General features: G+C 55.7%; 2 protein-coding genes and 1 long non-coding RNA gene across 5 annotated transcripts; 2 read left to right on the plus strand and 1 right to left on the minus strand.

The window, feature by feature from the left end:
• The first annotated feature begins 216 nt into the window (after positions 1–216).
• On the plus strand, positions 217–5,650 carry LOC128313528 (uncharacterized). Its single transcript, XR_008294383.1, has 3 exons — positions 217–937; positions 4,944–5,065; positions 5,164–5,650. It is a non-coding gene; the product is annotated as an uncharacterized LOC128313528 (long non-coding RNA).
• A 163-nt stretch (positions 5,651–5,813) lies between these two features.
• Positions 5,814–17,932, minus strand: PLD2 (phospholipase D2). Its single transcript, XM_027047662.2, has 25 exons — positions 17,806–17,932; positions 17,229–17,338; positions 17,007–17,137; positions 16,750–16,892; positions 16,269–16,374; positions 16,114–16,179; positions 15,949–16,007; positions 15,685–15,777; positions 15,441–15,593; positions 14,789–14,938; positions 11,876–11,959; positions 11,663–11,741; positions 10,864–10,974; positions 10,264–10,434; positions 9,786–9,912; positions 9,509–9,627; positions 9,317–9,430; positions 9,088–9,192; positions 8,807–8,895; positions 8,567–8,680; positions 8,342–8,391; positions 8,016–8,150; positions 7,678–7,831; positions 6,816–6,930; positions 5,814–6,576 (listed from the first exon to the last, which is right to left on the minus strand). Exons 2-25 carry the CDS (start codon positions 17,335–17,337, stop codon positions 6,352–6,354), a joined length of 2,802 nt encoding a protein of 933 aa, XP_026903463.1. The 5' UTR covers position 17,338; positions 17,806–17,932; the 3' UTR covers positions 5,814–6,351.
• Positions 16,724–23,728, plus strand: CE1H17orf114 (chromosome E1 C17orf114 homolog). Of its 3 annotated transcripts, none has more exons than XR_003416682.2 (4): positions 16,724–16,842; positions 19,942–20,079; positions 22,560–22,754; positions 23,441–23,580. XR_003416682.2 is itself a non-coding variant. In XM_053212660.1 (4 exons), exons 3-4 carry the CDS (start codon positions 22,936–22,938, stop codon positions 23,611–23,613), a joined length of 246 nt encoding a protein of 81 aa, XP_053068635.1. In that variant the 5' UTR covers positions 16,724–16,842; positions 19,942–20,079; positions 22,560–22,935; the 3' UTR covers positions 23,614–23,728. The 3 variants fall into 3 exon arrangements, 2 of the variants coding, with proteins under 2 accessions (XP_053068635.1, XP_053068636.1); XM_053212660.1 differs by having other exon boundaries at positions 22,560–23,008; positions 23,441–23,728; XM_053212661.1 differs by lacking the exon at positions 19,942–20,079 and having other exon boundaries at positions 22,560–23,008; positions 23,441–23,728.
• The last annotated feature ends 1,434 nt before the right edge of the window (positions 23,729–25,162 follow it).

Raw genomic sequence — 25,162 nt, forward strand, 5'->3', positions numbered from 1 at the left:
GAGCTGGCGCCCGGTCCGCAACCCGAGCCTCCCGACTCTCCTGCGCAGGCGCGGAGCGGCCGCGCTCCGGGAGGGTGGACGAGGGAACGTGACGCGAGCGCGCCGGGTTCCCCTCCCCCTAGGCGCCGACACCTGCGCGCAGGCGCAGCAGAGAGAGGGAGCGCAAGGCGCGCGCGAGGACCGACCGACCGCGCGAGCCGGGCGAGGAGAAGTGGGCGGTGGCCGGGCGGCCGCGGAGCGCGCCCACCGGCCGGTGCGCGTGCGCACACGCGTTTCCTTCCCTTCCCCTGTGTTTTGCCCTCTCTCTCCCGCATTTCCTCCTTCGCTCTCCTTCGACGCTCTTCCTTCCCTTTTCCTCCTCTTTCGCGTGCCAGCTGCCAATCAAGCCACCCACCTCAATTTGCGGGGGAAGGGGGGCGGGACCTAGCCCCCCTATTACTAGGGGGGTTGTTATGGTAACTCCCCACGCGAGGGCTGGACGGCCTCTAGATAGGATGGGCTGTCCACCCACCTGATTGCCATGGCAACAGTGGAGCCGCCGAGGGAGGGGCCTCAGGGTGGGAATCTGGCTGGAGAAACCACGTGGGAGTTGGGCGGGGGTGCCGGCTGCCTCCGGAGTGCCCTTTACCCCCTTCCCAGGCTGGGGGACCTCAGAGGGGACGGGGAATCCTACCGCACCCCTTTGTCTCTGCACCCCTCGTTCTGCGCAAAGGAGCTGTTTCAACAATTATTCATTGATCGCTGGAGCCGCGGGTGGGGGAAGGGGTAGTAGGGAGAGGAGGAGGAACCCACGTCCAACCTCTTCAAATCGTGCGCGGGTCACCTTGGGTCTGGTGTTGGCACAGCACCCCTAGCCATTAGCCTCACGGGAGGCGGGGTGATGCTGTGAAAAGAAGGAGGAGTCGTGTTCCGCCACTGTCGTGCTGTGTGACCTTGAGTAAGCTGCTTTGCTTCTCTGGGCTTTTCTTTAACTGTGAAGTTGAGGAGGAAGGCAGTTTGATCCCCGAGATCACTTCCAGCAACAGTATTGTCTCTGAAAGACTCCGCCAGCGGTCTTCATGCAAACATCATTTAGGAGAGTTAGAATGAAAAGTCCCTGGATAGGGGTTAACATCCTCCTTTCCGGACACTTCTCTTTGGCCCATTCGTATGCACATCCAGTTTTGCTCCCCTCCCCTCCTATTTACCTTGTCGTTGCCCTTGTCCAAGCCACAATCCCCACTTACCCCCATTACTCTTTAAAGCCACTTGCTTGGTCTCCCTGCCTGGACCCTCTTAAGTCAATTTTCCATACCCACAGTGATTTTTCTGAAACTCACATCTGATGTCACTCATGTTTGAGACCCTTCGCTGCACCCCTCCCCTCTGTCTTTTGAATACAGTACGGCACCAAAGAACTTCAAGATTCTGCCTGCTTCTCCTGCCTTGTTTTTCACCACTCCACCATTCAGTCTCATATATTCTAGCCATGTTGAAATCTACTCACAGTGGCCAGAACGCAACAGACCCTCCTGCAGCTTGTGCACCCGCTGTTTCTTCTCTCTGGAATATTCGGGCCATGCCCACTCTCACTGCGTTTTGCTTTGTCCTACGTGTGTCTAAGTCACCTCCTCCAGGAAGCCTTCCCTGACCCACTAGGGCTGAGTTTAGCTCTTCTGTTTTAGCTGCCTGGCTTCAATGCATGCTCACCTTTGACACTTTTAAGTGTCTGTTGAATCTCCTTAAAGGCAGCAGTCATGTCAGCCTTGTTCAGTACAGGTCTTGGCACCCATTAGAGGTTCCGTATCATGTAAGTGAATGAAGCCCTCTGTTATCTGCGCAGGCACTCATGCAAGATCAAAACCATGGGAGAGGAGGGAAAAAACGATTTGAAGTTAGTGCTTTGGACAGGTCATTAATCTCTCAGAGACTTAGAGATAATAGGGAGATTAATAAAGTAAAATTAGATATGTAAAGCACTTGGCATATACTAGGTCTTTGATAAGTTTACTTATGCCCGACTCATAGGCAGTGTTTAATAAGGGATACGGAATTCGGGCACCTGGGTGGCTCAGTCGGTTAAGTGGCTGACTCTTGATTCCCGCTCAGGTCATGTTCTCACAGTTCATGAGTTGGAACCCCTCATCGGAGTGCGGAGGCTGCTTGGGATTCTCTCTCACTCTGTCTCCCTCTGGCCCTACCCAGGTTGTGCTCACTCTCTCTCTCTCTCTCTCTCTCTCTGTCTCTCTCTTTCAATAAATATTTTTAAAAAGGGGGGGGGGGAGCTACTGAATCAATGAATGAGCAAATGAAGACCACAAGGATAGGATAGCCCTCAAACCTCAAAAGGCAGTGCAATCTGGAAGGTGAAAAGTGCAGAGAAACAGGACTGACCCCCTGTGCTCATAATTACTGAAGCTGGAGAAATTCAATGTACAGTGACCCTAATCTCCGCCTCCACAGAATAGTAATAGTGACCCCTAGCCCCATACACACACACACACGAATTATAAAGGATCCCCAGGTTGGTTTATTCCGGTTGTGAATCAGACACATTCTGTGCAGATCTTCACATCTGATGGCTTCCAGAGAGGCTGACCTGCTGAACTTGTTTTCCTCAGGTTCCTTTAACAGTAACTGCTAGAACCTGAATACACTGCAGAATTGTCCCGGTCCTCAGAGTCATGCTCACTGTTTGCATGGCTCCTATGGAAGCATTCTGTCAATTAACCTAGAGTTTAGTGGTTTCTTGAGATATTAAAAAAAAGACCCCCCCCCCTCCGAGGACAAACGAAATCAATAAAGAGCTGCTTGGCCCCAAACATTAAAAAAAAAAAAGGGGGGGGACATATGGATACATGAGGGTTCATATTGTCTTTTGTATAAGAGACTGTCCGTAATAAAAACTTAGAGATGATGTGGTAGAGAAAGCCCTGGATCGGGCTTCAAGGAAAGTTAAAATATTAAAAATAAAACAACTTATAGGACCCCTCGGAGATGGATGAACATCTCGTACGGGCCCAGGGGCCGTCAGGACCTCCCGCCCACCTTGGGAGCCTGGATTCCTTCTCTTGCCGGGTCTAGGGCCACCTCTTCTGGTTCCAAGCCCGCTGCTTGCCCCCCGCACTATGGTGGCCTCCATTCGAGAAACTCCAGGACTAATGTGGGGTTCAGGGGTGGTGCTGAGGGACCAGCAGTGTGGTGCAGAAACCCACCAGCCCCAGCCCACCACAGGACAGCTGCCGCCCCCACCGCCCTCCTCCACAGTTAATGAGGTAAAAGTCCCCCAGGGAAGGAGGCACTTAGGCTGACAATGAGGCTAATTAGCAGAATGCCAATTAGTACCAGGGGACCGTTGGATGTGGGAGGGGGAGGATTTCTCCTGTGATGGGGGCTTCTTCAGAGGAAAGGAGGGCTGGATTCAAAGGCCGGGAGCCAGGTGGCGAGCCTCCCCTCCCTCCAGGCTGTCATCCACCATCATGCCCCCTCTTCCAGAAAGCCTTCCTAAACTGCTTGCCCTGCCCCACCCCCAGCTCGTTTCTCCCCGCTCCTGTGGTCAGTTCCAAGACCGAGGCTGAGGGACATCACGGGCGGAAAGCCAGGATCTATGCTCAACTTTTTCTCTAATTGCAAAGTAGTTCGGATACAGAAAGAGATAGGAATATGTATATTACAACTTCATCGACCGACCACTCAGCTTAAGAGAGAAATTACACGGGGCGCCTGAGTGGTTCAGTCGGTTAAGCGTCAGACTCTCCATTTCAGCTCAGGTCACCATCTCCCGAGTCGAGCTCCGCACTGGCAGCACGGAGCCTGCTTGGGATTCTCTCTCCCTCTCTCTCAAAATAAACATTAAAAGAGAGAGAGAGAGAAATGCTACCAATTCACGTGGAGAACTCTCTCTGTATACCCATTATCGCCTCCTCCCCACCTGCCCTGGGAGGTGACCTTCTTCAACCCAATGTGTGCCACACTCATAGCATTTACAGGCAGGCCTAGTTTTAGCATATATTTTTTTAATTTTTTTAACATTTATTCATTTTTTGGTAGAGACAGAGCGTGGGTGGGGGAGGGGCAGAGAGAGAAAGAGACCCAGAAATCGAAGCAGGCTCCAGGCTCCGAAGCTGTCAGCACAGAGCCCGACGTGGGGCTCGAACTCACGAACCTCGAGATCATGACCTGAGCCGAAGTCGGACGCCCGACCAACTGAGCCACCCAGGCGCCCCAAGCATATTTTTTAAAAAAATGGGAGGTTTGCGGCAACCCTGTGTCAAGCAAGTCTGTTGGTGCCATTTTTCCAACAACATTTGTTGTTCACTTTGGGTCACATTTTGGTAATTCTTACGATATTTCAAATTCTTCATCCTTATATTTGCAGTGGTGATCAGTGATCGATTCTGACTCACCAAAGGCTCGAGTAACGTGTAGCAATTTTTAGCAATATTTTTTATTTAAAAAAAATTAAAAAACCAATTTTTTTAAGTTCATTTAAGTAATCTGTATACCCAGCGTGGGGCTCGAACTCACAACTCTGAGATCAAGAGTCACATGTTTCTCCGACTGAGCCAGCCAAACGCCCTGGCAATATATTTTTTTTTTAATTTTTTTCAACGTTTTATTTATTTTTGGGACAGAGAGAGACAGAGCATGAACGGGCGAGGGGCAGAGCGAGAGGGAGACACAGAATCGGAAACAGGCTCCAGGCCCTGAGCCATCAGCCCAGAGCCCGACACGGGGCTCGAACTCACGGACCGCGAGATCGTGACCTGGCTGAAGTCGGACGCTTAACCGACTGTGCCACCCAGGCGCCCCTATATTTTTTTAATTAAGGTATGTATGTTGATTTTTTGTTGTTGTCGGTAGACACAATACTATTGCACGCTGAATAGATTACAGTGTAGTGTAAACATAACCTTTTTTTATGATGTTAGGATTTAATGGCACGTATGCCTGTGTTAATACAGAGCAATGAAACCCAGCAGCCGCAACAATGTTTAACCGGAAACAGCTTCTTGGTGCGTCAAAGTAAAAGAGACCAAGAATGTGGACCTAACTGCTACGTGCCCCGGGAAGCCCAAACATTCATGTGAGTCACTTTACTGCAATGTTGGCTTTATGGCCACGGTCTGGAACGGGACCTTTCTACCGCTAAGTATGCCTGTGTTGTCTCTCTTCCCTCTGCAGTGGCGCTGGCCTGTGGAACTTTGTGCGGTGATACAAACGGCCTGTAACTGCTTGATGTGCTGACCCCTGGCACACGTGGCCACCGAGCACTTGCTAGGGCGGCGTGTGGCAAACGGCGGACGCGCCCCAAATCTATAAATCACCCACTACATCTCTGCAGCCAGCCATTTATGGAAGAATCATTCCCATTTCCCAGCTGGGGCCACTGAGGCCCGGAGAAGCGATAAGACTTGAGAAGGTCGCCTAGGTGATGACAAGCCCAGGATGCGGGCCCAGTTCTTCCTGCCCTGAAGCCTGTACCCTTAACCGTTCCCACAGGGGCTCCCCTACGCCTCTTCCTGTGCTGTCACCGGCGGAACGAGTGATGGCCCCTCTGAGCCCAGGCCTTCTCTCCTGTGCAGCTGAAGCGGCGGCTCCCAGGCCCTCCAGGCGTCCTGGTGTGGCCCTGCCCTTCCTTCTCCAACACCTCCCCTTCCCAGCAGCTGGGGGACGGAGCTCCGGAAACTACAGGCAGGTGCAGTGGGGATGAGGCCGCAGGAAGGAGCCGGGAGGCGGGTGGGGCGAAGGCGTGGGGCCCCAGTGCCACGTGCGGGAGGGAAGGGGGAGGCGTGCGCTCGGGCCGCGGTTCGGCCCGGGAAGAGCCGGGGACCTTGTCTAAACTAGGCGTTTATTTTTGAAATGCTCACTGAACGGATACAAAGCTAGTGTTTGTCCACAGGCAGGGGAGGGGGTAAGTGTGCACCCCAGCCCCCGCCCTGCCCACCGCGGGGGCGACGCCGGGGGCAGGGGGGCTTCGCTCTTCCCTCCACCTTGGCAGTAATGGCAGAGAGGGGGTTCGGGGGCAGGAGGAGGAAGGCCCAGGACAGGGCCTCCCCCAGGGAGGCATCCCGGGCGTGGGGGCAAGGGTCTGCCTCTGCCCTGGAACAGTGGTTTGAACCGGGCGGCAGGGGGGAGGAACTCGGAATGCCCTCCCGCCCCCCCCCAACCCCCGTCCCCGCCAGCCCAGAGGCAGAGTGACCTCTTCAGCTGCTTCTCAAGGAAGGGTCCCCGTGGCTTCTCTTCTCTAGTCCTCTTCCGGCATGCCTGCCCTCCCCCTGGTCTCGGAGGGCACTGCCCTCCAGCGTGAGGGAGCCCTCCAGCCTCGGTGGAGCCCAGCGGCAGGTAAGCTGTCCCGGGCTGAAGCCGTAGCTATGTCCACACTTCGAGGGGCATCACGCCTTCCTTGCTCCCCAGGGGGGGCAGCAAAGACTCATCCTCCAGGAACTTGAGGGGAAAGTGGACCAGGTGGCCCTGGACCTGGGTGAGCTCAGACCGAGCCAAAGGTGGGCTGACTGTGGCCAGGGGCTCCACGGCCACGTACTCCCGGAGCGCCCTGAGAGAGCGTGTGGCATTGGACGGCAGGCAGCGGAAGATCTGTGGGTGGGGGGCACAGAAGCCAGTGAGGCTTGGAGACCCTCGGCCAAGAGTCCAAGGTGCCCCCGCTCCCCACACCATATCCCCCCACGCTGACCCTGAGCCACTGAATCCCACGATGTGCCTGCCCCCCACACCCTCATCCCCCTTTTGGGAACGGCTTGGCGGTGGGGCCTCCATCCTACCCCGGACGGGATAACCCGTGGATTTCCACACAGTCAGCCCCACTCGGTGCCCACCTGCTCATAGATATTGGCATTGCTCTCGGCTGTGTCCTGCCACAGCTGAAAGAAGTCATCACAGACAGGGTCGCGGAGATCCAGGTCTGGCCGGGCATGTGCCCCGAGAATCACACTACAGGACAAAAGGGTCTCCGCCAGGTCAGATTAAGATCCTTGGAGGGGCGCCTGGGTGGCTCAGTCAGTTAAGCGACTGGCTTCGGCTCAGGTCACGATCTCACGGTTCGTGAGTTCAAGCCCTGCGTTGGGCTCCGTGCTGATGGCTCATAGTCTGGAGCCTGCTTCAGATTCTATGTCTCCCTCTCTGTCTGCCCTTCCCCTGCTCACTCTCTGTCTCAGCCTCTCAATAATAAATAAACGTTAAAAAAATGAAAAATAAAAAAAAGATCCTTGGAGAAGGTGAATATCAGAAAAGTCAGATTATTCCTACGCAGGTAATTCAAAATAAACCCGATGTTAAACAGTACAATAAGCACAAATGAATCCAACAGAATTTACTTTGTATTTTCTTTGGCCACTATTTTGATGTTTAAAAAAAAACCAAAAAACTACCAAGTTACTTTTAAAGTATTTGTTTCTCAGGGCGCCTGGGTGGCTCAGTCTGTTAAGCGTCTGACCTGGGCTCAGGACATGATCTCACGGTTCATGAGTCGGAGCCCCGCGTCAGGCTCCGTGCTGACAGCTCAGAGCCTGGAACCTGCTTCGGATCTTTTTTAATATCTGTTTCTCATGGTCTTGATATCCCTACTTTCCCGGTACCCTATGCTAGATTGGGAAACCCTCGCACCCGCTCCAGAGGCAGAGTAACCCCCTCCCAACCTGTGCCTCCCCGCCACGCCGGTAGCTCCCCACCCGGCCTTACCTGAAGCAGTGCTTCCGCAGACTCAAAGCAAACCGGCCCGCCTGATACTCCCCACCGTCCATGAGGGATGGTTCCATCTCTGTGTCCTCGATCAGCACGGCCAGCTCACTGTCTCGCTTCCCCAGCAAGCTCCGGTCGTTGATGTTGGCCGAGCCTGGGATGGGCGCAGGACGCAACGTGTCTGCCTGAGCCCTGGGGTAGGGGGTGGGAGGGAGTGGGGGGGCCCTGCCCCATCAACTCTGCCCGAGGACCAGCCAGCTTCCGTCACCTCCCGCTGGGCCCTGCTCCACCCCCCCCCCACCCCCGGCGCTGCCGGGCACCCAGCGTCCAGGACTGACCGATGATGACCGTCCGGTCATCTGCGATGAGCATCTTGCTGTGGATGTAGATGAGTTCGGAGACCGGGTGCCCGCCCAGCTCTCCGTGCGTGCGAAGCCCGCAGATGGATATGTAGTCCCGCCATGCTGTCCCCACTGTGAGAAAGGGGGTGGGGGTGTAGGGAGGGGTGCCCTCATGTGCAGATGGAGCCCTGTCCCAGCTGCCTCCCCACTTCAAGGTCTATACGCGTCTCCCTGCAGTAAAAACTGCCTGCCGTCTCAGAGCAGTAGCCCCAGAGACACGCAAGAAGGACCCGGGCTGCAACCCCCCAGCCCCCAGCACTCACTGGCTGCTTTGAGGCGATGTAGGATCGAATATTCCCCACGGCACAGGGTCCTGAGGGAGAAGAGCCGGTGAGGGAGGTGGAGGCTGGGGGAGCTGGTGGGGGATGTCAGGAGAGAGGCGGACCCCAGAAGTCCAGCAGGAAGGGATGGGGACAGAGTCAGGGCAGGGGCACGGGTGGATGGCCACGGAGAGGCAGAGTCTGGCTGGGGGTGGGGGGTGGGGTCACCTGTAAGTGAAGTGCAGAATGGCCTGGATGGAGTTACCACCACCTGTCCTGATGTCACCTTCAAACCCCGGCAGCAGGGGCAGAAGCACGTATACTCGGAAACGCTGGCCCTGTCTGGGAAGGGGGCGGAGTCAGAGGTCCCACCTGTCCCGCCCCAAGCCCCGCTCCTCCGCAAGGGCTAAACCACGCCCACAACCCCATCCGGCGGCCAGTCCCCCCCCCCCCCCCCCCCCGCCTTACTTGTGGGCCTTCAGGATTCTGTCCACAATCTCATCGCCCACCTTGTTCAGAACGGTCCGCCCGTCCGAGCAGCTAATAAAGAACTGATTCTGAGGCAGGGACCAAAGAGAGACATCAGCAGCCAGGCCCCTGCCTGGCTGGGCCCAGGCGCTGGCCCCGGGCTGCGCATTTCTCCAGGCCTGGCTACGCTGGCCCTCAAGGACCGATCCCGCTGCTCTCAGGTCCCTCTCATCCCCCGGGGTCCGCTCCATTCTCTGCCCCGCCCTCACCCCCCGTCACACCTCGATGTACAGGAAGCGCTGGCTCTCCCTGATGGTGTGCAGATAGGCATTGAGGATGGAGTTTTCCATCGTCCCTGCTGACCAACGGTCCACCGACCGCAAGACCTGGCGGAACAGCGAATATGCTGTGGTTCCCGACCCCAGGAGAGGCCGGGGGGGGGGCTCTCGGGCCGGGGGCCCTCGGCTGGAGGGAGGGAGGCGTGAGGACGGGCTGAAGAGGGGGCCTCACCTGCACAGTGGCGCACTGCCCCCCGGGGATCGTGAAGGAGAGCTGGTCCGCGGTGCTGGTGGATTTGGGCAGCAGGTAGGGGTACACGGGGGTCTTGTACTTGGCCTTGGTCGTCTGAGGTGGAGTGATGGCAGTCAGCGGGAGGCGGCCCCTTCCCGAACCCCCCCAGCCCCCGCAGGAGGGGGTGGGCACCTTGGTGAAATTCCAGCGCTGGATGAAGTGGCGGGCCAGGTCCCGGGCGGGCAGACCGTGGACGGCCACCCCTATGTCCCGCCATGGCATCCGGGGCGTGGTCTCCCTGTCGATGAAATCTGGGGGGCCCCCGGGAGGATCAGGGGCAGGGAGGAGGACGAGGGGACCAGAGGGAGAGCTACATTACCCTTGACCCCGCTCATCCTGTTCTCGGTTCTCGCCTCGATGTCTGCCCCTACTCTCAGCTTTTGGGGGCTTGGGAGGAGGGGACCCTCACCCTCAAAAGGCCGGTCCAGCTGCACCCAGTCCTTAGTGATAAGATTGCTGTAGTCCTTGCCCAGCCAGAAGAGTTGGTTTTGGGACAGGTCTGGGGTGGCCGGAGCGTCTGAGCCGGGGGTGGGAGGCTGTAGGGAACACACCCAAGCCACGGGCAAGGAGAGGTCATGGAGGCCGCACAGAACCAGGGCCACAGAGAAGAGAGGAGCACTGAAGGTGTGAGACACAGAGACACAGAGAGTAAGAATGAGACAGAGAGAGTCCCACCCTGGCCCTCCCCTTCGGCCGCACTCGCTACCCCAGGGGAGTGGGACGGGGCCGTGGGGGTGGGGAGAGGACTGGGCCTCCTTCAAGGCACCTTCCTGGGGTCCCAGAAAGAGGAATCCCCGGGGCGGGCAGCACGCGAGTGACCAGCGGGGGCGGGCTGGCGCTGGGGAGGGGTGCGCCTAGCGACGCTCAGGGAGGCCTGGGGGGACTACCTGTGGGGCGGCTGGTTCAGAGGGGTCCCCGAGGTCAGTCAGCCGGTACTGCAGGTCGTCCCAGCGGCCGTAGGCAAGGTCCAGCCCCCCCAAGAAGGCCACTACTTGGTCCACGACCAGGAGCTTCTCATGATGGGCCCACAGCGTCACCTGGTCCGGGTGACGCATCACCTGCAGCAGGTGTGGGGGGAGGTCATGCGGGCGGGCTTAGGGGAGAGAAGATGGAGACATTGGGAGGGAGGATGGGGGGGGACAGGAAGATGGGGGGATGAGATGTTCCAGGAGAGGGAGGGTCACGGGGCGCCTAGGTGGCTCAGTCGGTTGGGCGTCCGACTTCGGCTCAGGTCATGATCTCACAGTCCGTGAGTTCGAGCCCCGCATTGGGCTCTGTGCTGATGGCTCAGAGCCTGGAGCCTGCTTCAGCTTCTGTGTCTCCCTCTCTCTCTCTGCCCTTCCCCTGCTCACCCTCTGTCTCTCTCTGTCTCTCAAGAATAAATAAGCGTTTAAAAAAAAAAATTAGAAAGGGAGGGTCGAGGGAGTGGGGAAGTGTGGCGAGGAGGGTCGTGGTTTTTGGGGGCGTCTCTGACGCCTGACAGTCACCTTTATGTTGGGGTGCAACAGCATCAGAGCCCTCTTGCTGTAGCCGCTGTTAATGCCCAAGGCCAGCTCCACCTCCTTAAACAGCAGTACGGACACACGGACACCCTCCTCCTGGTAGTGAGCGGGGGAGGGGGGGGGTCAGAACGGCCCCCCCTCCAACCTCCCGAATCCTTCCCCATTCTTGGGGTTCTGTACGTCCGTGCACTCAGCCTGGGGATCCTCAGTGCTCACACCCTGCTCTGATGCTCTCAGCAAACTTAGCAGTGGGTGAGCACACTGTTCACCTGCCCATCCATCCATCCATCCATCTTCCCAGCCATTTACTCACCCCCATATGTGCCACCTGTCATCCATCTATCCCTTCCCCCCTCCCCCCTGCTACTGATCCACCTTTCCACCCTCCTATCCTTTCATCTATCCCCCTTTCCATCATCCATCCACCCACCGGCCCCTCCTCTCGATCATCTGTCTATCCATTAACGTCTATGGATGTCCCCAACATGGCGGACACCGGGCCTTACACTGAGGCTAGCGATGTCATTCCCGTGAGAAAGGCAGACACGTACACCCCCAGGTAACGCCACAAGGCGTAATGGGTACTTGGAGAGAAGTCTGCACCAGGTAGAGGAGGAGCACGAAGGGGGAGGTGTAAGTTCCTCTTAAGGAAGAAAAGGAGGTGATGCTTGCCAGACAGCAGCCCACGATAGACGTGTTTCCTCCCCTGAAGCTTCAGCTTCCTTTCCTTCTCCCTTCTGACCCACCTCCACGCACCTCCCCTCCCGTCTGCCACTCTCCTCACCGCCTTCTTCTTGAGCATAATGTCCAGTCTCCAGTCATCTGAATGGGCCGGACGCTTCAGGTAAATCTCAGGACTCAACCTGGGATTCAGGGCAGGGGGTGAAGGGCGAGCAGCCAGCCCCTTCTTCCCTGCCCCTCCCTCCTCTGGCCTGTAAGCTGATCCGGGGGCAGGCCCTATCCTGCCCCTTCCTGCCTGAGCTTTTCCCCTACTCACCACCAGTCTGTGATGAAAATCTCCTCTTGAGCTCCTCCGATGGCGTCTGCCACAGCGGCAAAGTAACCCGCCCCGTTCACAAACCTGGAGGGAGGGGAAGGTCAAGCCAAGGAGGTCAGAATCAGAAGCCAGAAAGCTCTGGAGAGTGAAGACCCGAGGACAGTCATGGATCAGAGGTGACGGCAGGGTCAAAGATCAGGAGTGATCAGAGAAATCAGACGGTGTCAGACGTATGAAAGGGGGACAAATTTGCCAGTTTAAGCTAAGTAAAATTAAAAATTACAGAGGGCACAAAAAGCTAAAGAAGATGACTAAAGGTGGGGAACGTTAACGCATCATACATAAAGAGTTCCAGCGAATCAGTAAGAAAAAGACACACAGGCCAACGGCGAAATGAACAAAGAACTGGCAGTTCACAGAGGAGATTAAAATGGTCAACCGTAGGAAAAGATGTTTAATCTCAATAGTAAAGAAGGAAATTGATATCAAAATGGAATAACATGTCTTTAATCCACTAAATTGGCAAAAATAAAGATCACTGGCAATGTTCAATATTAGCATGCAGGAGAATAAGAATCCTCATAGACTATGGGAATATACTTCGGTTATAGCCTTTTTATTTTTATTTTTTTAACATTCATTTATGTTTGAGAGACAGAGTGTGAGTCGGGGAGGGGCAGAGAGCGAGGGAGACACAGAATTCGAAGCAGGCTCCAGGCTCTAGCTGTCAGCACAGAGCCCGACGCGGGGCTCGAACCCACGGACCGTGAGATCATGACCTGAGCCGAAGTCGGACGCCTAACTGACTAAGCCACCCAGGAGCCCTGGTTATAGCTTATTTAGAAGACAGTTTGGCAGTATCCGAATATCAGACACACATACTGTTTAATACCATTAAATGCACATAGTAATTCTATTTCTAGGGATGCATCCTATTAAATGCTTTGCTTAGGCAAAGACTGTGTTCAGTGCAACATCGCTTGAAATGAGAATTTGGCTCCCCTGCTGATGTCCTCTCTCCCTCTCTCAAAATAAATAAACCTAAAAAAAAAAAAGATTTGTAAAATGAGAATTTGGGGCACCTGGGTGGCTCAGTCGGTTCAGCGTCCAACTCCTAATCTCAGCTCAGGTCTTGATCTCAGGGTTGTGAGTTCAAGCCCCATGTTGCACTCTGCGCTGGGTGAGAAGCCTACAGAAGGAAAGAAAAGAAAAGAAAAGAAAAGAGAAGAGAAGAGAAGAGAAGAGAAGAGAAGAGAAGAGAAGAGAAGAAAAAAGAAAAAGAAAAGGAGAAAAGAAGAGAAAGGAAAAGAAAAAAAGAAAGGAAGAAAGAAAGAAAAAGAAAGAAAGAAAAGAACCTGAATGCCTAATCTCTAACACACACATAACGTGAAAAAGAAAAAAATAAGCTACAAAAGCAAGTTCGTGATCTCAGGGTTGTGAGTTCAAGCCCCATGGCGTGCTCTGCACTGGGTGTGAAACCTACTTTAAATAAAATAATAAAATAAAATAAAATAAAATAAAATAAAATAAAATAAAATAAAATAAAATAAAATAAAATAAAATAAGAAAGAATCTGAATGCCTAATCTCTAACACACACATTAAGTGGGAAAAAAAAATAAGCCACAAAAGTAAGTTCATGATCTCATTTACATTAAACCAAACAGTAATGTATGCGCATAAGCCTATGAAAGTGTACAGGCCGAGAAAGGAGAAGATACACAGGACTCTGTTGTGAGGGTTATTTCTGGGGAGAGAGCTGGGCTGTTGGGTCTTGGGCAGACGTGAGGCCAGGGAGTAAAGGGCTGGGCAACGAAGGGGAACTTAAGTTTTTTACTTATTGTGCTTCTGCGTCGTATCGTTTTGGCTTTTGAATAACAAATAGTATGATGGTGAAGACTGGGGTCTTGACCCAGACTGCCTGGGTTTGAATCCTGCTTCCACTGTCTACAAGGTGTCAACTTGGGCAAGTTCCTCAGCTTCTCCTTGCCTCAACATTCTCATCTGTAAAATGGACACAGCACCTGTGCCTGCCTCGTCGGGTTCGCGAGAGGGTTTGATCATACTTAGCGCAGCTCCCAGCACGCAGTGAGAACTACGTAAGTATCAGCTATTAGTTCTTATGAAACAAACGAATGTCAACACCGCCTCCAAGAAAAAAAATCCTTCCACCATTCCCTCCTGCCTATGATGAAGTCCAACCGCTTCAGCTTAGCACGCGGGGCACACCCAGGCGCTGTCAACCCCCAGACTGTTCTCTGGCCACTCCTCCCCCCCCCACCCCCCGCCAGGGTCACCAAACATGCCAGCCTGCTTCTTCTAGCCTCGGTGCACAGGCTAGTCTCTGCTTTCTTCCTAAGGCCAACCTCAGGGTCACTGCCTTCTGCAAGGCAGTCCTGACATCCCCACGGGGGGGGGGGGGGAGCAGATGTTCCCCCGCTGTGCCCGGTACCCTGTATCTACCACCGGAACGGCCGGAAGTTACCATTGTCCTGTGACTGAATCACCTACTGGGTTGTCTTATTCCTGCCACTGGGCCTGGCACGTAGTAGGTGCTTAGTAAAACGTGTATTGGACGAACGAGTGAATCACAGAGATTTTAAGAGCTCATAAGGCACAGAGAGAGCCAGTGTGATAAAAGGCAGTTAAAAAGGTCACAGGAGGTCAGAGAGGCCAGGGTCGGAGGAGATGACTGGAGATGAGTGGGTATGGGGGTCAGAGAGATCAGAGGGAAGGCAGATAATCAGTGTGGTTAGAGGTCAGATGGTCAGGAAGACTGGAGAAGTCAAAGGGGGAGGGTGTCGAAGCCAGAACGGGTCAGAGAAGATCAAAGAGGACCAAGGAAAGGACTCAGAAAACACGGAGAGGGTCACGAGGCCCACAGACAAGCTCCGAAGGGACGGCAGTGTCTCACCACCGGGCCAAGGTCCTGGGCCGGGGCGGGGCATAGCTGTCGTGACGGTGCAGCTGTATGAAGTCTCTTCCCGGGCCCTGGGCCAGCTCCGTGATCTCCTGGCCCCACCACCGTGCCTGCCGGTAGCTGCCACACTTGAGGATCAGGGACCTGAGCAGGAACAACGAGATGGACCACAGGCTTCACCCTTCGTGCCCCGGCCTCGCCCGATACATTCCTCTTTGGCTGTCCCTTCTTTCCCGCTTCCTCCCTTAGTCCCTAATTCACCACCCCACCCGGACAAGGCAGGCGTGTGCCTCGCACACAGTTAGGTCACCGGCACAGCACAGAGTTTTGCACCCGGCACTCGGGGGGTTTGCTCGAAGGAACGAACGAATGAACGAATGAATGAACGGAGCGCCCTTTCTTTTATATCGGGAGTCCCTCCCCCAAGCTTGTACTTGACCCCCTCTCTCTGGGCCTAGGTTCTAAGAGCAGTCCCAGGCATGTGGCCAGACCAATTCTCTGGTTCCAAACCAAGGCCGGCTCCAGGGGGGGGTTGGATGGGGGTGGGGGATGGGGTGGAAATGCTTCCTTTCCTTCCACTCACTGCCCCCCCCCCCCAACGCTCTCGGCTCACCAGGTGTCCGTCTACACCGGCTGGAGGCCTTACCTGTGGGAGGTGTCGATCCTGACCCCGTACCGCGTCTCAGTGCTCCGTTTCCCCACCTGCACCTCGAAGCCAGGGTCAAAGAGCTGAACAAAGGAGATGGCGCCCGTCTCGAGGCACAGGTACAGCAGGAAAGAGTCCTTCACCACCAGCCACCTGGAGCGGGAGGGCTCCGTCCGTTCCTCCCTGCCCACGGCATCTCCTTCCTCGCCCCCACCGCTGCCCCGCTGACCGCTCCGGGGCTCACCTCTTGGACCAGCGGTAACACACTTGGTCCCGGCCACAGCAGGTGAGGCCAGGAACTCGGTGGCCGCCCGAACGCTTCCGGATCACTCCTTCCCTGTGGGCAGAGTCGGGGAGCGGGCGTGGGGTGGGGAGATGCCCGAAGAGGAATCCGGATGCCCGCCGCGCCCCCGCCCCTGCCCGCGCACTGGGCACTGCTTTCCCCATCCTCAGGCAGGGAGGGATCCGCGGGTTTACCCGTGGCCCGTGCGGGATGTCGCACACTCACAGTCCTTTGGAGCCAAGGTCTGGGATGAAGGAGAGCTGGCTGACTTCCAGGAACTCTGTCTGCCGAGGAAGACGAAGGCTCAGGGGAGAGACTCTGGCTTCCAGCCCCTCAGACCCCACGGGCCGGGGTCCTCTGCCCCCCCTAAAACCAGCCCCTGGGCCTTACCATGGCGTGGTAGTTGCGGTAGAAAGACATGGTCAGGAGGCGGTTGAGGTAATTCTCCAGGTATTTCTGAAGCAGGGACAAGAGACAGACACAGATGGGACCGGAGCCATGGGCGCACGAAACGCCTTCCCGGGCGGTCCGGCGTCGGGTCGCACCTGTTTGCTGGACGCGTGTCTGGAGGAGCCCTCGGGTCCTGCGCGAGGCAGAGAGGGCATCTCGCGGTTGGCGGCTTCTCCAGCGGGGGGATGGGTGGTGGCAAAGCTGCGGAGGCGAGGCGGGAAGAGGGTCAAGTGGCAGCCAGGAAGCTGAGTGCCTGGATCCCTGAAGCACGGGACTGGGAGGCTTGGGGGAGGCCCGGAGGCTGCCAAAGTCCCCCTATCCTGAGAACGGAGACGTGGGAAGCTGCCAAGGGCATTTTGGGCGCCCCGCCCGGCTGAGATACTGGCACAGGACCACGGACAGGGAGAGCCGAGCTGGGAAGGTTTCCTGGTAACCGGGGTCAGGGAAGGGCCCCCCCCCCCCCCACCAGGGGCCAGAGCTGGGGCAGGAAAGGAGCTGGGGCAGGGAAAGGGTGCGACAGGCAGAAAGCAGTGGTGGCGGCTGGGGCAGGGACAGGAAGCAGACGGGTCCCCTTACCGGGCCAGAGGGAGCAGACTCATCAAGACTTTGTGCCTCAGGAGGTCCCGGTGCAGCTCCTGGAAATGGCGGAACTTCTTCTTGGTCGTCCAGGTAAAGGCGCCGTGAGTCAAGCGGACGGAATACAGAGTGCAGGTTCCCACCTGGGGGCGGGAGGCACTCAGCGGTTGTCCCCTGGCCGGGTGGCAGCGCCCCCTCCTCCCCGACCTCCGGGCCGGCCCTGCCTTTCCCCACGTCCCCAGTGCCCGGCCAGCCACCTTGGATCCGCTGGTGTATCTTTCGGTTCCCACCACTCGGGCTGTGACGGGCACCCCAGGGGCGAACACCAAGGGGTGCATTTTCAGAGGCTGCAGGTCGTAGATGGCCAGGAAAGGGTGCATCCGGTCAGCTGGGAGGAGAGAAGGTGCGAGAATGTGAACCCCAGGAGGTCCCGGCCGCCACCCACCCCGTCCTCCCCCAGGGCCGTCCCCCCTGCCTACCTGGGTCCTCCCCCTCCCTCAGAGTGTCCAGCTCGTCGGGCTCCATCTGCAGCTGGCTGGAGTCCAGCTCGCCCCCCGCGGGGAAGAGGCTCTGGGGGGTCGCCGCCATCCTGGGCGCAGGGGGAGGCCTCAGGGAGGTGCCGTGCCCTGCAGAACCCGGGCCCCCCACCCTCCCCACCTCCCTCGCGCGCCCTCCTTCCCCTTCGGTCTGCAGCGCCCCGCCGACCCGCCTTGACCTCCACCCGGTCCCCGGGTCCCGCATCCAGGATGCCTCAGCCCCGCCTCCCGTCCCGGCCCCGGCGCGCCCTGGAGCTCCCGCCGGGCCCGCGGGGCCCCGAGCCGGGGCGGAGCGGAAGCCGGGGCGGGGCGGGGGGGGGTCGCCGGGGACCCCGGGGCTCCGGCCAGGCCAGGCCGGGAGCAGGGGGGCGTCCAGCGGGAATGAGGAAGTCCCGCGCGCCCCGCCCGGGAGGGACACCCTGAAATCTCGGCGCGCGGCTGAGCCCGCGCCCCTTCCCGCCCCCCGCCCCCCTCCCCCGGGGTCCGGGCCCCGCCGCCGCGCGCCCCCCGGGCCCCTCACCCCGCAGCCCCAGGCGGCGCCCGCGCCGGTCCGCCAGCCGAGGGAGCGGCACAGGGAGCCGGGCCCACACCCGGGCGGCGGGGCGGGAAGGGGCGGGAAGGGCGGGAAAGGCCGGCCCCCGGGGGCGGGTCTCCCGGCCTCACCTCCGCGCCCGCCCCGCCGCAAGGCCGTCGAGCGAGCGCTGGTCCCGGGGGCTGCGGCGGGCGGCGGTAGAGGCAGGGCCGGCGCAAGGGCCCGGGGGCCGGCGGCCGGGGGCTGGGGAACGTGCGCTCCTACACCGCTCCTGCACCACGTCTCGCCACTTGCCCCGGGCCGGGCTCCGGGCGCACAACAGTGAGGGAGCCGGCCGCCGCCGAGCCCGCTCTCCGGGGACCCACAGTCCGGGAGCAGGCGGGAAACTCTCAGGTTCTAAAAGACAAAATATGCCCCCTTTATTTATTTTTTTTTTTTTAATTTTTAAAACTATTTAATTTTCGGAGAAAAAGAGACAGAGCACGAGCAGGGGAGGGGCAGAGAGAGAGGGAGACACAGAATCCCAAGCAGACTCCAGGCTCCGAGCTGTCAGCACAGAGCCCGACGCGGGGCTCGAACCCACAGACTGCGAGATCACGACCTGAGCCAAAGCCACCGACTCAACCGACTGAGCCACTGGGGCGCCCCTATGCCCTCTTTTTTTTTTTTTTCAAATGCGGATTTCCTTATCTCTCCCGATGGACATCTGGGTTGTTTCTAATCTATTGCGATAAAGCTCCTATAAACATTCCTGTAGGAGTCTTTGTGTGGATAAGCGTTTCCCTTTCTCTTGGGTAAATAGCTCGCAGAGGCGTTGCCAGGGCCTGTAAAAAGTGCATTTTACCTTTATGAGAAACTGCCAGACTGGCTCCCAAAGTGGTCGCTCCGTTTTGCATTTCCCAAACCAGTCTGTGTTACTTCTGGGGGTTCCACGGCGTGGCCAGCATCTGACGCGGTCCGTCTTTTTAGCATTAGCTGTTCTGAGGGTAAAGGAAATAAACCGTCGTAGCTTTATTTGCCTTTCTCTGAGGAGTAATGATGCTGATCGAGTTTCACGTGCTTACTGGCCATTTGCATAATCTTCTTTTGCAAAGTGTCTCTTCCAGCTTTTGGTAATTTTTTAAAAACAATGTCATATCACTGAATTCGTTCTTTGTATATTTTGAATACAAATCCACTAGCCGATATATGTATCACAAATACTTTGTCACAGAATGTGGCTTCTGTGTTTAAAATCCTAGTGCTCTTGGGGATCTTGGGCGGCTCAGCCCGTGGAGTGTCCGACTTTGGCTCAGGTCATGATCTTGTGGTCCATGGGTTCGAGCCCCGCGTCGGGCTCTGGGCTGACAGCTCTGAGCCTGGAAGCTGCTTCAGATTCTGTGTCTCCCTCTCTCTCTGCCCCTTCCCCACTCATGCTCTCTGTCTCTCAAAAATGAATAAATGTAAAAAAAAAAGTTAAAAAAAAAGAAAATGAAAGCACTGATTCAAAAAGATATATGCATCACCATGTTTATAGCAGCATAATTTACAATAGCCAAGATATAGAAACAACCTAAATGTCCACTGATTGATTGAACGGAGAAAGAAGAGTGGTACACACACACACACACACACACACACACACACAAATATTGCTCAACCGTAAAAAAAGAATGCTATCTTGCCATTTGCAACAACATCAATGGATTTAGAGAGTATGATGCTAAGTGAGATAAGTTCGCAAAAGACAAATATCATATGATCTCATTACATGTGAAATGTAAAAAAATGACCAAACAAAGCACAAACAGATCCAGAAATACAGAGAACAAACCGGTGGTTACCAGAGGGGAGGGGGAGGGGAGAGGGCGGTCCAGGCTTCCAGTTAGGGAACGAATGAGTCGTGGGGATGAAAGGTTCAGCACAGGGATTATAGTCAGTGATACTGTAACAGCGCCGCGTGTGGTGACGGGTTGGAGCTACGCTTGCGGAGCATGTAGCATAATGTATACAGTTGTCCAATCGCTATGTTGTGTCGTACTCGCCCAACACTGAGGTCACGTTGTGTGTCAAACGCCCTTTAACTGAAAGAGAAAAAGTCAATGGTAGAGCTACCCTATGGCAACCCAACAATTCCGCTCCTAGGTGAAGACCCAGAAGAATTGAAAGCACGCGGGCGCACAGAGACCTGCACGCGGTAGTACTCAACTAGCCAAATCGTGGGAACAACCCAACGTCCCTCAGCTGCTGAATGGGCAGACAGAACATGGTGGTTCCTCCAAGGTACACCACTGGGCCACAAAAAGGAGTGGAGCTCTAGCACGCGTTGCCACAGGGGCAGGTCTTGAAAATATTATGCTAAGGAAGGAGCACCTGGGTGGCTCAGTCGGTTAAGCATCCAACTCTTTTGTTATTATTTTTTTAATATTTCTTTATTTAAAACTTTTTTTTTTACATTTATTTATTTTTGAGAGACAGAGACAGAGCACGAGTGGCAGAGGGAACAGAGAGAGGGGGAGATACAGAATCGGAAGCAGGCTCCAGGCTCGGAGCTGTCAGCAAAGAGCCCGACGCGGGGCTCGAACCCATGGACCACGAGATCATGACCTGAGCCGAAGTCGGCCGCTTAACTGGCTGAGCCACCCAGGCGCCCCACTCTCTCTTAAAAAAAAGAAGAAGAAGAAGAAAAGAATATCCTAAATGAAAAAAAAGTCAGACACAAAGGACCACATATTATGTGAGTCCATTTAGACGAAATGTCCAAAACCTGTAGAGACCGAAGGTAGGTTAGCCACTAGCTGGGGAGAAGAAGGACAGGGGAGTGACTGGCAGGGGGTACAGGCTCTCTTTCAAGGATGATGAAAATGTTATAAAATTAGTTGATGTTTCTCAACTGATGAATATAGTAAAAGCCACTGAATTGGATCCTATAAAAGGGTGAATTTTAGGGGCGCCTGGGTGGCTCAGCTGGTTGAGCATCTGACTTCGGTTCTGGTCATGATCTCCCGGTTTGTGAGTTCAAGTCCCGCGTCGGGCTCTGTGCTGACAGCTCAGAGCCTGGAACCTGCTTCCGATTCTGTGTCTCGCTCTCTCTCTGTCCCTCCCCTGCTTGTGCTCTCTCTCAAAAATAAATATTTAGGGGCGCCTGGGTGGCTCAGTCGGCTGGGCGTCCAACTTCGGCTCAGGTCATGATCTCGTGGTCCGTGAGTTCGAGCCCTGCATCGGGCTCTGGGCTGACAGCTCAGAGCCTGGAGCCTGTTTCGGATTCTGTGTCTCCCTCTCTCTCTGACCCTCACCTGCTCATGCTCTGTCTCTCTCTGTCTCAAAAATAAATAAATGTTAAAAAAAATTTTTTTAATACATTTAAAAATATATATAAAAATAAAAGGATGAATTTTATGGTATGTCCATTCTATCTCAATAAAACTATTGTTACCAAAAAAACAAAACAAAACAAAACAAAAAAACCTCAAGTAAGCTGCAAACACATACAACTTGGGCGAAGTTAAAAACCGTTATGCTGAAAGAAGTCAGACAGACGGAAGTAATACTCTAGGACTCCACTTAAATAAAGCCCGGAAACAGGCAAATCCAATCTGTTTGGACAGGAATGAGATCAGTAGCTGCCTGGGGTGGGAGGCGTAGAGAAGGAAGGGAAGTTGGTGATGGGAACGTCTTGTATCTCGACTGGGGTGATTATTTCACGAGTGTGTACCCTTGTTAATATTTACAGACCTGGACACAGATGTGTGTATTCAATTGCATGTAAATTTTCACTTCAATAAAGGTGACTTATTTATGTTTATTTGTTTACTTTTGAGAGAGAGAGAGAGACAGAGCACAAGCAGGGGAGGAGCAGAGAGAAAGGGAGACACAAAATCGGAAGCAGGCTCCAGACTCCCAGATGTTGGCACAGAGCCCAACTCGGGGCTGGGTCACGACTTGAGCCGAAGTCGGACGCTTCACCGACGGAGCTGCCCAGGCGCCCCTTGAGACCGGTAATTTAGAAGTGCGAAACAGGGGCGCCTGGGGGGCTCCGTCGGTGAAGCGTCCGACTTCGGCTCAAGTCACGATCTCACAGTTTGTGAGTTCGAGCCCCACATTGGGCTCTCTGCTGTCAGCGCAGGGTCTGCTTCAGATCCCCTGTCCCCCTCTCTCTGCCCCTACCCTGCTGTTCTGTCTCTCAAAACCAAAACAAATAAACTTTAAATGTAAAAAAAAAAAGAAAGAAAGAAGGAAAGAAACAAGAAACAGGTTTCTGAGTCTGCTAGTCCAATAGAGCCGGCAACTTCCCAAGTTAAGAGCACATTTGCACGGCTGTGCTGGGGGGCGTTTAGAGTCCTTGACGAGGGTGCTCTGCTTCCCCCACCCCTGTCCCCTGCCCGGCTGAGGGCATTAGCACCTGATGCGGGGAAGCTCACTGCAGAGCACAGTGTGGGCTGGGATCAGGATGTGGGGGTGGAGGGAGTCCCCGCTCCAGCTGCCTCCGTGACCTTGCTTATAAAATGAGGACAGTGATAACATGTACCTCCAGGCATCACTGACATGATTAAGCAAGATAACAAGTAAAAAGTCCCTTGAATCTACCTGGCACAGCATAACTAATCCATTGTCAGTGTCCTATTAAAGGCGACAAGAGCTCCCGGACGTTTAGTGAGAACCTAACGTTTCCTCGGCTAGCACAATTTCACCTTCCGTGAGAACGGACTATTTTTTTTTTCTTTATGATTTTACGTCATGGGCATTCTGAATTCTCATTCCAGAATACCAGTGAGTCCCCAGCAGCATCCAGGCTGGAAGCAAGCTGTCAGCGGATTTTCACGGCTCCTGTCGGTGGCCCCAGCCCCTCTGTGTCTGTCTCTGCCACCTCCCCCCTCCCAGTGGCCTCCTGCTTCTCCCTGGAGGTCAGAGAGGGCTCCCAAATTAAGGGGGCGCGACAGGATAGGTGTCTGAATGGGGTATCCGTCCACCTCTTCCCTCCTCCCTCTCCTCCTCCTTCCATCCCCTGGCGCCTATAATCACCAGGCGGTCTGAGGCTAAGTGGTAGTTTGGCCCACAGTGGGGGGGCTTGCCAGCCACACCCCTCCTCCTGGGGCCCTCCTGACCAGTCCCAGCACCCTGGTCTCCTCCACTGGTGAGATGGGTCTCAAGGGGGCATGGTGTTTCCCATGGTGTGGGTGCCGGAGGCAGCGGAGGACTGGAAGAGGAGCAGGTATGGGGAGGGGGTGGCTGAGGAAAAAGGGGGGCTGGCAGGGAGGCAGAGAGACCGCACCGGGGACAAAGGTACATGGTCAAGCCAGTGGAGGGAAAAGAATGGTCTGTTTTGCGGGTGGGAGGTGGGCTTCCCCACAGGGCCGCCTAAATACCTCACAGGGCCGCTGCCGAATGAGCAAGTGAAGCCCCTGTAAAAAAAAAAAAAAAAATAGCACCTTCGTGACGGTGACAGCAGCATCACAGCAAGCAGGGGCCCTTCTGCGTGGCAGGTCCCGAGTGACCGCCCAGGTCGCAGGCCTGCTCTCTCCACACCCCCTCTCGGGGCCCCAAGACCCAGGTGGCCTCCCTGGCCTCTTGGGTCCTCACCGTGGGGAAGGAAGGAAGAACACGGGCCGCAACACCCCTCTCCCTCCTCCCATCTCCCTTCCAGGCCTGGATCCGGCTGCCCCTCCAGACCCAAACCCCAGCCAGGCTGAAGCCCCCACCGTGGCTGAGGGAGGGATACCCTCCCTAGGGTCTGGCGCCTACTTCAGCAGGAAGGCCCGACTCTCCTTCCGCCACCAGCTGCACGACCCGGCGACGGCCAATGACTCCACCATTTGATGGGGACGACCGGGGGCTGAACTTTGCAACCTTCCCTCCCCAGACTTCTGGGTGATCCCTGTTTGGCCCCACAGCCCCCACGACCTTGTCATTAAATATACTCAGAGCTGCCAGGTGCTGTGTGCGCGCGCGTGTCTGTTGGGGGGGGCGGGGTGGGGAGCGGTTGAGGGCCGAGGCCCTCCCCCCCACCCCCCCCCCACCCCCCGGGGCTGGGGTGCGGCGCTCAGGGAGAGAAGCATAGCACCTATGGTAGGGGACGCAGGAGTAGTGAGTGACACAGCTGATCTAACTCGGGGCCCAGGTGGGGGTGGCAGAAGGGAGTGTGCCCTGAAATCTAGCTTCAGAGTTGAGGGTGAGGAGAGGCTGGAGGCCAGACGGGACGCAGAGGCGAGGAAGCGTGTGCGTCCCCTCCCTTCCAGGCATTGAGGATGCATCAGTGAACCAAGCAGAGACCCGTCTCTTCTTCCCCATCCTCCACCCCACCCCCACCCCCGCCCGGGGCTCAACTCCTCCTAGGGCACGTAGACACAGGAGCTAAGAGAGAGGGCGGTGAACGCTGTGGAGGGAGTCACGCGGTACCTTGAACGTTGGGCAGGAGCGGGGGGGGGGGGGCTTGGAAATTCCAGGTAGTCAGTTAGGGGCTTTCTGGTAAGGTGGCATCTGAGACCTGAATGTAAGTAGCCAAGTGGAAACCGGGAAACCACGGGTCAGTGTAGAGTCATTGTAACAAATGTTTCTGACGCAGGATGTTGGTAGTGAGGGATGCTGTGCACCTGTGAGGGCAGGCAAGGGCAGACGGGAAATCTCCGCTCAGTTTTGTCATGAACCTAAAACTGCTCTACAAAAAGCGTATTTTAGGGGGCACCTAGGTAGCTCAGTGGGTTAAGCCTCTGACTCTTGATTTCGGCTCAGGTCATGATCTCACAGTTCATGAGATGGAGCCCCGCGTCAGGCTCTGGGCTGACAGTGCAGAGCCTGCTTGGGATTCTTTCTTTCTCTCTCTCTGCCCCTCCTCTGCTCACTCACTCTCTCTCAAAAATAAATTTAAAAAACTTAATTAATAATTAGAAAGTTTGTTTTTAGAGGGCGCCTGACTGGCTCATTTGGAGGGGCACACAACTCTTGATCTCAGGGTCATGAATTTGAGCCCCACGCTGGGCATAGATTACTTAAAAAAAAAAAAAGAATTTCTTTTTTTTAAATCAAGGAAGAGGAGATCTGTGCCAGATAAACAGCCAGTATAAGTGCAAATGCCCTGAGGTCCAAGGGAAGAGAAAAAAACAAGTGACTAGAGCGTCAACATTGGGGGAACTGTTGGGTCATCGAGACCATGGTAAGGAGGTAAAACGTTATCCTAGACCCTCCTTACCATCCCAGGTCAAGCAGGGGAACATGTTCTCACTTACATTTAAAGATCACTCCAGTTGGGGCCCCTCGTGGCTCAGTTGGTTGAACGTCCGACTCTTGATTTCGGCTCAGGTCACGATCTCACAGTTCGTGGGTTTGAGCCCTGCATCAGGCTCTGTGCCGACTGTGGAGTCTGCTTGGG

This window comes from Acinonyx jubatus, chromosome E1, assembly GCF_027475565.1.
Source record: "Acinonyx jubatus isolate Ajub_Pintada_27869175 chromosome E1, VMU_Ajub_asm_v1.0, whole genome shotgun sequence".
Taxonomy (NCBI): Eukaryota; Metazoa; Chordata; class Mammalia; order Carnivora; family Felidae; genus Acinonyx; species Acinonyx jubatus.